Below are 13,221 nucleotides of genomic sequence, written 5' to 3'. Positions count from 1 at the left end.
TAATAGATTTCTCAACATGTATTAATCAATGCATGCTGATGAATAGTTGTCTTAATCTGCATACCCTAGTTTTGCACTGATGTAAAAAGACTGACTGTGACACGAGACCTCATGTTGGTCAAATGTTTTCATTGGAGGTCGACCAATAGTGGATTTTACCGATACCGATAACTAGGTTGGACCGTACATGCCAATAATGATTAATCAACCGATAGTTTTTTTTAAAAAAGATACTGGATAAAAAAACAAACATAACACTCCACAGTAAACAGTGCTGAACTTTATTAAAAAAAAAACAACAAAAAAAACATTACTGAATCATGAAAATGTGCTAAATGAAATCAATATATAAATATATTATAAGAATAAATATTGAAGTAAATAAAATATATTAAAATAAACAAAGGTTTCTAGCAATATATGCTCTTATAAGACCTGACCTGAACGAACCATCAACAATTAATTGGGTGGGTTATTAAATGCACCAGTTCAGTTAGAGTCTGGAGGATACTCGCTTTTGTCTTTGCATTCCTTTGGGGATTCCCTTTGTCAGTGTTGCTTGAAAAGGGGGTTTCCCGGGCTGGCGGTCTCCTTGTGTCTGGATTGTTGGGCAGCCAATCACGTGGTGTGTTGGCGATGGATGGAAAGTCTTGTGAATGAAGTTGGAAGCTGGAAGCAGGCTTTGCTGTTGAATCGTTGACCGAAACTTTGCAGCAAAACTTAGTTTCTTTTCTTTTCCGCTGAGAGTCTCGGTTCTAAGTAAGAGAAAGAAAAGTGAAACAAGAGTAGCTAGATGGCTTGAATGAAATTGTTTAACTCATGTTCTTCTGATCTTGATCTGCCTCTTCATTTGCTCGTCTAACCGTCTACATGTCTCATCTAAGATTTTAAACTCAAATGTTTGTCCAGCCTCCTGGATGAGTTCTGACCAATTAGACACTATCTTTAGTTCAGAGGTGGGTGATTCTTCCCCTCACTGTAATCATGCGTTATCTGTGGTCTCCAGCTCTAAGCAGAGAGTACAGTTCAGACATGATTTCTTATAATAAGAATGACACATCTTACACAGATTTCAATCAAGTTATGAACAGACACACACAATGGTACCAAGCAAGACACCCACAAATAAAAATTCTGTTCTCATTTACTCTCCCTCATGTCGTTCAAAACCCATATGACTTTCGTTCATCTTCAGAACACAAATATTTTTTTGATGAAATCTGAGAGATTTCTATCCCTGTATTGACAGCTACACAACTGAAACTTTGACACTTCAAAAAGTTCATTAAGAGATCACAAAACAAATCCATGAATTGAGTGGTTTAGTCCAATTTCTTTCTGAAGAGGCACGATCACGTTATATGATGAACATTTTTATATGAACACACTATATATGTGATGAACACATATATAGGCTTTTATTCACATATAAGTTTGATCAACTCGCACATCAGTTGTGATAAACTCGTGTTACGCAGCACGTTTGAGCTTCAGCAAGAGCCAATGAGGTTCATTCTCGTGATACGCAGAACGTTTGAGCTTCGGCAAGAGCCAATGAGGTTCATTCTCGTGTTACGCAGCACGTTTGAGCTTCAGCAAGAGCCAATGAGGTTCATTCTCGTGATACGCAGAACGTTTGAGCTTCGGCAAGAACCAATGAGGTTCATTCTCGTGTTACGCAGCACGTTTGAGCTTCGGCAAGAACCAATGAGGTTCATTCTCGTGTTACGCAGCACGTTTGAGCTTCAGCAAGAGCCAATGTGGTTCATTCTCGTGTTATGCAGCTCGTTTGAGCTTCTGCAAGAACCAATGTGGTTCATTCTCGTGTTATGCAGCTCGTTTGAGCTTCTGCAAGAACCAATGTGGTTCATTCTCGTGTTACGCAGCACGTTTGAGCTTCAGCAAGAACCAATGAGGTTCATTCTCGTGTTACGCAGCACGTTTGAGCTTCAGCAAGAGCCAATGAGGTTCATTCTCGTGTTACGCAGCACGTTTGAGCTTCAGCAAGAACCAATGAGGTTCATTCTCGTGTTATGCAGCACGTTTGAGCTTCAGCAAGAACCAATGTGGTTCATTCTCGTGTTATGCAGCTCGTTTGAGCTTCTGCAAGAACCAATGTGGTTCATTCTCGTGTTACGCAGCACGTTTGAGCTTCAGCAAGAACCAATGAGGTTCATTCTCGTGTTATGCAGCACGTTTGAGCTTCAGCAAGAACCAATGTGGTTCATTCTCGTGTTATGCAGCTCGTTTGAGCTTCGGCAAGAACACATGAGGTTCATTCTCGTGTTACGCAGCACGTTTGAGCTTCAGCAAGAGCCAATGAGGTTCATTCTCGTGTTACGCAGCACGTTTGAGCTTCAGCAAGAACCAATGAGGTTCATTCTCGTGTTATGCAGCACGTTTGAGCTTCAGCAAGAACCAATGTGGTTCATTCTCGTGTTATGCAGCTCGTTTGAGCTTCTGCAAGAACCAATGTGGTTCATTCTCGTGTTACGCAGCACGTTTGAGCTTCAGCAAGAACCAATGAGGTTCATTCTCGTGTTACGCAGCACGTTTGAGCTTCAGCAAGAGCCAATGAGGTTCATTCTCGTGTTACGCAGCACGTTTGAGCTTCAGCAAGAACCAATGAGGTTCATTCTCGTGTTACGCAGCACGTTTGAGCTTCAGCAAGAACCAATGAGGTTCATTCTCGTGTTACGCAGCACGTTTGAGCTTCAGCAAGAACCAATGAGGTTCATTCTCGTGTTATGCAGCACGTTTGAGCTTCTGACGTTTGAGCTAATGATTTTACTCATCATTATTTACAGGCCTCCAAAATACTCTCCAGCCTTTGCTGAGGACTTTACAGAATTGTTATCAACAATTACCTCAGAGTTTGACTGTTTTGCCATTGCTGGAGATTTTAACATTCACATAGATAATGCAGAAACCAATATGGCAAAAGAAATCAAAACTGTTTTAAAAACTTTTGATCTGAAGCAGCATGTACATGGACCCACACACAATCATGGACACACTCTAGATTTACTTATTAGTAAGAGTCTAAACATCTCATCGATTGTCATTAAGGATGTAGCACTGTCTGATCATTTCTGTATTTTCTTTGATATATTGATCTCTCCTGCCATTGAAGCTAGATCTGTGTCTGTCAAGAAGAGATGCTTAAATGAGAACACTAGTGTACTATTTATGAAGGCTATATCCTTAACACCAAGCATATCTGCTGACTCTGTTGATTTTCTCCTTGATTCTTTAAACTCAAAAGTTAAAAGTGCAATTGATGATATTGCTCCTGTGAAAGTCAGGAAGAAGAGTGGCAGACAAAAAGCACCTTGGAGAAACTCAACAGCAGTGCAAAATATGAAAAGACAATGCAGAAAAGCAGAGCGCATGTGGCAGAAGACAAAACTTGTAGTCCATTATAACATCTACAAAGACAGCCTTCATGCTTTCAATATGGAACTAGGCAAAGCTAGACAGACTTTCTTCTCAAATATTATAAACTGCAATTTAAACAATACACACACTCTTTTTGCTACTGTAGAGAGACTGACAAACCCCCCAAGCCAGATTCCCAGTGAAATGCTCTCAAACAGCAAGTGCAGTGAGTTTGCTTCTTTCTTCTCTGACAAAATCAATAATATCAGAAAGGTGATCAGCACATCCTTGAGTTGCGCTGGGGTCAGACAGATCAGACCACCTGAGAAAGTAGTAACTTTGTCTGATTTAAAAAAAATTGATGGCAAAATTTTGGTAGAAACCGTACAGCACCTTAAAACATCAGCATGCGCTCTTGACACACTTCCCACATCTTTTTTTCAAAAGTGTGTTAAACAGTTTAGAAGCAGATCTTCTAGAAGTGGTAAATGCCTCACTTCTTTCTGGGAGTTTTCCAAACTCCAAACTCATAAAGATAATAAACGATATTCGCCTAAATACTGATTCAGGCAAATTATCAGTGCTGGTACTACTCGACCTCAGTGCTGCATTTGACACTGTCGATCACAACATACTTCTTGACAGGCTGGGAAACTGGGTGGGGCTTTCTGGGATAGTCCTAAAATGGTTCAGGTCATACTTAGATGGGAGAGGTTATTATGTGAGTTTAGGAGACCATAAGTCTGAGTGGACATCCATGACATGCGGAGTCCCTCAAGGCTCAATTCTTGCGCCACTCCTGTTCAACCTGTATATGCTCCCAATGAGCCAAATAATGAGAAATAACCAAATTGCTTACCACAGCTATGCAGATGACACACAGCTGTACTTAGCCCTATCGCCTAACGATTACAGCCCCATTGACTTCCTGTGCATGCATTGATGAAGTCAACAGTTGGATGTGCCAAAACTTTCTTCAGCTAAACAAAGATAAAACTGAAGTCATTGCGTTTGGAAACAAAGATGAAGTTCTCAAGGTGAACGCATACCTTCACTCCAGGGGTCAAACAACTAAAAATCAAGTCAGGAATCTTGGTGTGACACTAGAATCAGACCTTAGTTTCAGTAGTCATGTCAAAGCAATAACTAAATCAGCATAATATTGTCACAGTGTCTGGTTTGTGTTTCCCTGGTTAACCACTAGAGGTCCTCTTCCCCCACGGTGTCATTCACTCTTACTACATTTCCCATCATCCTGTTCTGTCACTCATTGATTCATTGCACACAGCTGTCTCCCGTCACCTTGTTAGTATCTGTGTACATGTATATATATACCCTGTTTGTTTCAGTGTTTGTCACGGAGTCCTTGTATTATGTCAATGCACTTCCAGAGGTCTTCTTGTTTCTTGTTTCTTGTTTCTTGTTTCTTGTTTCTTGTTTCTTGTTTCTTGGATTGCTTTCATGGTTTTGACCCTTGCCTGGACTGGATACGATTGTGGATTACCCAATAAAGAATACTGCACTTGGATCTGTCTTTCTTGTGTGTGTGTCGTGACAACTATCATCTAAAAAATATTGCAAGAATTCGATGCTTTGTTTCCAGACAAGACTTAGAGAAACTTGTGCATGCTTTCATCACCAGCAGGGTGGATTATTGTAATGGACTCCTCACTGGCCTTCCCAAAAAGACCATAAGACAGTTGCAGCTCATACAGAACGCTGCCGCCAGGATTCTGAGCAGAACCAGAAAATATGAACATATCACACCAGTCCTCAGGTCTTTACACTGGCTCCCAGTTAGATTTAGGATTGATTTTAAAGTATTATTACTGGTATATAAGTCATTCAATGGCATAGGACCTCAATACATTGCAGATATGCTCACTGAATATAAACCCAACAGATCACTCAGATCATTAGGATCATATCAGCTAGAAATACCAAGGGTTCATTCTAAACATGGTGAGTCTGCTTTTAGCTATTATGCCAGCCACAGCTGGAACCAGCTTCCAGAAGAGATCAGATGTGCTCCTACAGTGGTCACATTCAAATCCAGACTCAAAACACATCTGTTTAGCTGTGCATTTACTGAATGAGCACTGTGCCGCTGTTCGTCCGACTGTACTGTACTGTACTGTATTTCATTTTATTTTTCTAAACTGTTTTAATTATTCTTATTTCTTTTTATTATTTTAATTTCTTCTATGTAAAGCACTTTGAATTGCCATTGTGTATGAAATGTGCTATATAAATAAACTTGTCTTGCCTTGCCTTGCCTTCTGCAAGAACCAATGAGGTTCATTCTCATGTTACACAGCACGTTTGAGCTTTAGCAAGAACCGATGAGGTTCGTTCTCGTGATACGCAGCACGTTTGAGCTTCGGCAAGAACCAATGAGGTTCATTCTCGTGTTACGCTGCACGTTTGAGCTTCAGCAAAAACCAATGAGGTTCATTCTCGTGTTACGCAGCACGTTTGAGCTTCAGCAAGAACCAATGAGGTTAATTCTCGTGTTACGCAGCACGTTTGAGCTTCGGCAAGAGCCAATGAGGTTCATTCTCGTGATACGCAGCACGTTTGAGCTTCTGCAAGAACCAATGAGGTTAATTCTCGTGTTACGCATCACGTTTGAGCTTCAGCAAGAACCAATGAGGTTCATTCTCATGTTACGCAGCACGTTTGAGCTTCAGCAAGAACCAATGAGGTTCATTCTCGTGATACGCAGCATGTTTGAGCTTCGGCAAGAACCAATGAGGTTCATTCTCGTGTTACGCAGCACGTTTGAGCTTCGGCAAGAACCAATGAGGTTCATTCTCGTGATACGCAGCACGTTTGAGCTTCAGCAAGAGCCAATGAGGTTCATTCTTGTGTTACGCAGCACGTTTGAGCTTCAGCAAGAACCAATGAGGTTCATTCTCGTGTTACGCAGCACGTTTGAGCTTCTGCAAGAACCAATGAGGTTCATTCTCGTGTTACGCAGCACGTTTGAGCTTCGGCAAGAACCAATGAGGTTCATTCTTGTGTTACGCAGCACGTTTGAGCTTCTGCAAGAACCAATGAGGTTCATTCTTGTGATACGCAGCACGTTTGAGCTTCGGCAAGAACCAATGAGGTTCATTCTCGTGTTACGCAGCACGTTTGAGCTTCGGCAAGAACCAATGAGGTTCATTCTTGTGTTACGCAGCACGTTTGAGCTTCAGCAAGAACCAATGAGGTTCATTCTCGTGATACGCAGCACGTTTGAGCTTCGGCAAGAACCAATGAGGTTCATTCTCGTGTTACGCAGCACGTTTGAGCTTCGGCAAGAACCAATGAGGTTCATTCTCGTGATACGCAGCACGTTTGAGCTTCGGCAAGAACCAATGAGGTTCATTCTCGTGTTACGCAGCACGTTTGAGCTTCGGCAAGAACCAGTGAGGTTCATTCTCGTGATAAGCAGCACGTTTGAGCTTCGGCAAGAACCAATGAGGTTCATTCTCGTGTTACACAGCACGTTTGAGCTTCGGCAAGAACCAATGAGGTTCATTCTCGTGTTACGCAGCACGTTTGAGCTTCAGCAAGAGCCAATGAGGTTCATTCTTGTGTTACGCAGCACGTTTGAGCTTCAGCAAGAACCAATGAGGTTCATTCTTGTGTTATGCAGCACGTTTGAGCTTCAGCATGAACCAATGAGGTTCATTCTCGTGATATGCAGCACGTTTGAGCTTCAGCAAGAACCAATGAGGTTCATTCTTGTGTTATGCAGCACGTTTGAGTTTCAGCATGAACCAATGAGGTTCATTCAGCAAGAACCAATGAGGTTCATTCTCGTGATATGCAGCACGTTTGAACTTCAGCAAGAACCAATGAGGTTCATTCTCGTGTGTTACGCAGAGCATCAAGCAGAATCGTTGAGCTTCTGTTTATGTTCGCTGATCAGTGTTTATATTTGAGTAAAAGCCTAAATTAAATACGTTCATCATATAAAGTGATCGAGTCTCTTCAGAAAATTTTGACTAAACCACTCAATTTATTTGGATTAGTTTTACGATCTCTTTATGAACTTTTTGTCAAAGTGGTAGTTGCGTAGTGGTAGTGTTTGTCCATATCGCACAGCCCTAGCATAGGGTAATGTCTGGCAGTTGCAGTTTGTTCTTGGGTGTAAATTGCAGAAATGAAAAAATAACTTGACTGTTTTTGGGCAATTCAAATAGGGACGTTATCTTATTGATATTGATGGTTATCCAATGAGATTAATGGTAAATAGTTGGCAAAGCTGTTTTAAAATGTTATTAGTTACTCTATTTTGTAATTGCCAATTCCAATGCCACCTTGTAAAGTTACTGTCAGTGTTACTGGACACTTTTATTTCCTTATTTAACATTGTTGCTTCCCATTGATGTATGTTAATCCGTTGCTACAAAGTGGAGTTCTGAGGGTCAGACCACCGTTTTTTATCTAAGTTCTAGTTTTTCTATTAAACCACATAGCTTATCATTAATTAATTAAGATACAGTATGCTGTTTGAACATGGATTTTATCTATTTATTTTATCGATATTATTTTACATACACAGATGTTTCATGGAACGTTAGGTCATGAATATTTGCCTCAAAAGTCATGCAAAAGTCATGGAAATGTATTGGTAGAAATGTGTACGAACCCTGAATTATCCATTTGAGTCGCAGTGCATGATGGGAACTGAGCCCCACCTAGACCGTGTTGAATGCAATCAAATAGTATGAGTGATCTCGCTCAGTATTTCTCATTAAGTGCAATGAACTTTGAGTTCAGCAGCTTTTCCAGAAACTCCGTTCATCAGATGTGCCAGATTCATGAACTCTGTTCTAAATACTCATTTAGATTCATTCATTTCAATTTCATTGAAGTATAATAGTTTCCTCTGCTCTGTACATTTAATTACTTTCAACTTTAGGGTTTACAGTGTTAAAGATTTAAGCTGAATATTATATGGTATACAGTTCATATATACATCATTACACAGATATTGTTTAATTGTGAGACTAACCTGTTTTGTGTCTTGCAGAAGTCAGTGCAAGGGTTTGTGTTTGCCAAACTATACTTTGAGGCTAAAGAATATGAACTTGCTAAAAGGTAGGCTAACTCCTTTGCTCTGTCTTCTGTATAATGCCTGGTTTCTCTGTGAAGTGATGTGTTTCTCTTACACCATTGGGTCATAGGCATGTTTCTGAGTATTTGACTGTTCAGCCAAAGGATGCTAAAGCGCACGAGTTCCTCGGGCAGCTGTTCGAACGGGACGGGGAAACGGACAAAGCAGTGGGATTTTACGAGGTTTGAATTCCCTTCACTTACTCTGACATGTTTCCCTACAGCTTAGTCTTGGAATACACACTTCAGCTGTGGAGTTTAACGATAATAGTGCTGGAAAATATACATACAAATATATCTGAGAGGTTTTCAATGCTGGTTTTCCGGAGTGTCGATACACCGGTAACTCCTGCGTTTCCTCTCTCACACACACTACAGTCTGTGAGTGAAGCGCGGCTCTGTGTTCATTTACACGCCGTCAGCTCATGATCCGGTGTTTTCACCGTCTCAGAGCGGCTTCACAGTAAGTGAATGCAGTGAACTCCATCTGTACGTGAGCTGCCTGTCCAAACCTGCTCTGGGTTCATCAGCTGAAGCTGTTATTACCTTTTAATAGCCAAATAATAGTTAGAAAAGAAAAAAATTTAGATATCATTCTGCGTATGTGATAAACATCGGTTATGCTCATCTTTAGTAACTCTATCTTGAGTAAAACTGCTCTATATTGAAGTGCTTACAAAACACCTGAACCAGAAGTGATGTGACCTGTTTTACAGAAATGGACGTTTGTTGATCATAACCCGTGTTGGTTTATCTCGTGGGTATCAGTTTCTCACATTCAGTTTACATTTACATTTACATTTACATTTAGTCATTTAGCAGACGCCTTTATCCAAAGCGACTTACAAATTAGGACAAAAATTCAGCGAGTCATCATAAAGAGGCAAAAACAACAACAACGCAAGAAGTGCTCAAAATACGAAGTTCAGGTATTATTCAGAGTAGCATAAGCCTGATAAGTGATGTTTCAAAGGGAAAGGATTTTTTATTTTATTTTATTTTTTATTTTTTTTATAAGGTTAAGTGCTCACGGAAGAGTTATAAAACAGTTAGTCCAGGTGAAGCACATCAAGATTATTCTGCCCTTTGTTTCCAAGGTTGTTGTATTGTTGAACTTCTAATGCACTTTTAAAGTTTAAGCATGTAATGCTGATGTTTGTTTCTGAACTCCAGCGTTCAGTGGATCTGAATCCGGCTCAGCCAGACCTGGTTCTGAGGCTGGCGGAGCTGCTTTGCGGGAAACCAGAGCCTGACAACCGGGCCGAGTTCTGGGTGGAGGAAGCTGCCAAGCTGCTGCCGGGACATCCCAACGTCTTCAACCTGAGGGTCAGTGCACACATCCCATCACATTGCATCCCATCGCATCGCATCACATCCCATTTAATCACATCACATCGCATCACCTGCTCTCTCTCTCTCTCTCTCTCTCTCTCTCTCTCTCTGTTTGATGCAGGAGAAGCTTCTGAGCACACAAGAACAGCTGTACGAGCTGCTTCAGTCTGAGCTCAAGCTGCGGCCCGACGACTCCTACATCAATGAGCGGCTGGTGCGTCTGTACAGCGCAGACGGCCGGCAGGAGGCGGTGAAGCACTGTCTGGAGGTGGAGAAGACAGGCCTACTGAGGGACCGTCTGGAGTGGTACGAGCTTCTGGTCAGCACCCTTCAGGTCAGTGATCGTCTCATTTCCTCTTATGTTAGACGAGCTGACTCTTAACTAGGTTGCTTTTTGGGAGAGTTTACCCAAAACTTGACAATTTGCTCATTTATTCCCCTTCATTCATCAAACACATGAGACTGTACTTCATCTTGTGCTCTACAGTCATTTATGACAGAAAAATATTATGTTTGGTTTATTTAGAATTTTTTACTTTTGTAGAATGGTTTGAAACTTGGTAAAGGTTTTGGCACTTGCTATGTGAACACAAAAAAGAAATCATGGATATGATACGAAAAGGCTAAATGGTCCTGAAAAAATCATCACACTTGTGTTCCTCGCGGTCAAAAATGAGTGCATTGGAAACGAATGGGAGACTGATTTCATCTAGTGAAAACATTTGGTACTCCGACAAAACAAAATCTTGCTGAAAGCGAATTTTTTGAGATATCAAGCTCAAATTTGTAACGCAACTTATTTCGATTTTTGTAATTTTTTTTGCAGTTTTAGAGCTAAAAGTGTTTTTGAAAATCTATATTTCATATAAAAATTTAAAACGCCTAGGTTACGACTGTAACCTCGGTTTCCCTAAAGAGGGAACGAGCGTTGCGTCGAGATTGACACTATGGGAACACTTCGCGTGATGACGTCTTGAAGTACATGTAAAAACATGTAAAATCCAATGGTGTGACGGAACGTCAGATGCGGGTGACGTCACAAACCAGGAAGCTATAAAGCCTGCTCGAAAACAGAGAGCGTCAGCTTCGTACAGTCTGAAGTAGTCGCTGACAGGCATGAAGGAGATATGGCAAGGTGACGCAATGCTTGTTTCCTCTTCAGGGAACCGAGGTTACAGTCGTAACCTAGGTGTTCCCTTTCAAGGGAACTCACGTTGCGTCAAGATTTACGCTATGGGAACGTCTGTACCAATGCCACCATAGCTACCAGTGTCTGTCCAGTGTGAAATCCAGCGAGCAGCACTAGGACGACAACACCTGAGACCCTGGCGAAAGTGTGCGGTGAGGACCATCCTGCCGCATCACCGACGTCTTGAAGAGAAACTCCTGATATAAGGGCCTTGGAGGCCACCATACTCCTGGTAGAGTGAGAACGAACAGCCATAGGGGAAGGCTGTCCGGCTGACTCATAAGCAAGTGAGATAGCCTCAACCACCCACTTGCTCATTCTTTGCTTAGATGCGGTGGACCCCCTGTTAGGGGACCCAAAACACACAAATAGCTGATCAGTTTTACGCCACAGGGCAGCTCTGTGGACATAGGCATCTATCGCCCGGACTGGGAAGAGCAAATTATTCTTTTCCTGGTCCAGATTCTGGAAGGGAGGAGGACAGAAGGCCTGCAGAACAATAGGTCTGACCACATTAGTGGGGACCTTAGGAACATAGCCTGGTCTAGGATGAAGGAATGCTTTAACCATGCCAGGTGCAAATTCCAAGCACGAGGGAGCAACCGACAGTGCTTGCAAATCTCCTATCCTTTTAAGAGAAGAAATGGCGAGGAGGAACAGAGCTTTCAAGGTCAATAACTTGTCAGAAACCTCCTCTATTGGCTCGAAGGGGGCCAGGGAAAGGCCTTGAAGGACAATGGCTAAATCCCAAGTCAGCACCCTGGTACGAGCTGCAGGCCTCAGCCCCAGAGTGCCATGGAGGAAACGAGATACCAGAGGGTCCTTCCCTAAAGACATTCCACCCAAAGGAATGTGGTAAGCACCTATGGCCGCCACATAAACCTTTAACCCTCTGAGGTCTGAGGTGTTTTTGGGGTCCTTGAGATGTTCTGACATGCCCTGACATTTGTGCTTTTTTCAGTTGCTTATAAACATATTAATGGCAAAGGTATAATTACACTCTATTTAGCACAAACAGGGCTACCATAATATGTGAGCAACATGCATGTACATGTTTGTATTTTTGAGAGAATGTTTATGCATGGTTATTGAAAAAAATAAAAAATAAAGTTTCTGAAATAAGGCCACAAAACACATACTAAATATGTGTCAATAAGACTTTTGAGTAATTGATGTCTTTGCCTCGAGTTTTTTCTTCAAAATGATGTGAAAATCATCCTGCCCTTATCATTCACATAACACAATACATTGATTTAAATCTTGTAAAACACTTTTTGTTTGTAAAGGCAATATGCGCAAGGGGCGTCAACCATTCAACAGCATCATGCATATGTAGTGGTTCACACCTGAGGAGACAATGGGGCCCGCATACTTAATGAGCCATTCATTCAGGTGTGTCACCTATAGCCACAAGAAAGAATGCAAGAGCAATATATATATATATTCTACCAAATTGGTTCACAGTTGGAAGCATGTCAAATTTTTTTATTTTTTTTTCACAAATTTTGCTTGCAAATTGTATAATATCCAAGGAAAACATGTCTATTAATTGTGCAGTTAATTCTCATACTGTATTTTCAGTTTTGGAATATGTATCCTCTCCCCAAATTTGTCAATAATAAAACACAATAAAAATTATTTAAAGAAAATGCTTATATTTACCTTTTAAAATTTGTTTACATCTACCTTGTAAATATATATTTTTTTATTAAAAAGGTTACAATTACAACAACAATTGAAGTGTAATCTTTCTTTGTAAAAACTAAAGTATACATTTTATCATACATATTTCAAAGTTAAGGATTCATTACTTCGAATATAGCCTACATTGACAAAACATACTATATTTAACATATTAGCAAAAATTGGCAAACAAAAGCTTATTTGAGGTGGCAGATATTTTACTGTAAAAATGTGTAATCTATCCAAAACTAATCAACGAAATGTTGTCTTTCATTTATATTACATAGTATATTACCATTAGTCTATATGAATAACTGATGCAAATAATTGTAGACACGTGCTGTAGGCATATATTGTGTGTAATGGGCCATTACGGAGATAGCACAACGCAAACATTAACACATTTGCAATTCATCAGCTGGGCATATTTACACATTTCAGCACATACACACATTTGCAATAGATATTTGCAAGCACTCTTCATTTAAATATAAATTACTCTGAATGGAAAGTATGGAAATGGTCCAACC

General features: G+C 40.7%; 1 protein-coding gene across 1 annotated transcript in view; it reads left to right on the top strand.

Moving 5' to 3' along the window:
- LOC309502198 (E3 SUMO-protein ligase RanBP2-like) overlaps positions 1-13,221 on the top strand; it is a 103,732-nt gene that overhangs the window by 8,404 nt on the left and 82,107 nt on the right. Inside the window, 4 exon segments of the mRNA XM_082174476.1 lie at positions 8,405-8,472; positions 8,559-8,670; positions 9,661-9,813; positions 9,941-10,153. Of these exon segments, the coding sequence (XP_082030602.1) occupies positions 8,405-8,472; positions 8,559-8,670; positions 9,661-9,813; positions 9,941-10,153 (546 nt within the window).

Source organism: Leuciscus leuciscus, assembly GCF_965113295.1.
Source record: "Leuciscus leuciscus genome assembly, chromosome: 7".
In the NCBI taxonomy this organism is placed as follows: domain Eukaryota; kingdom Metazoa; phylum Chordata; class Actinopteri; order Cypriniformes; family Leuciscidae; genus Leuciscus; species Leuciscus leuciscus.
Note: the sequence above shows the minus strand (reverse complement) of the source record. Positions and strands in the feature narration are given on the sequence as shown.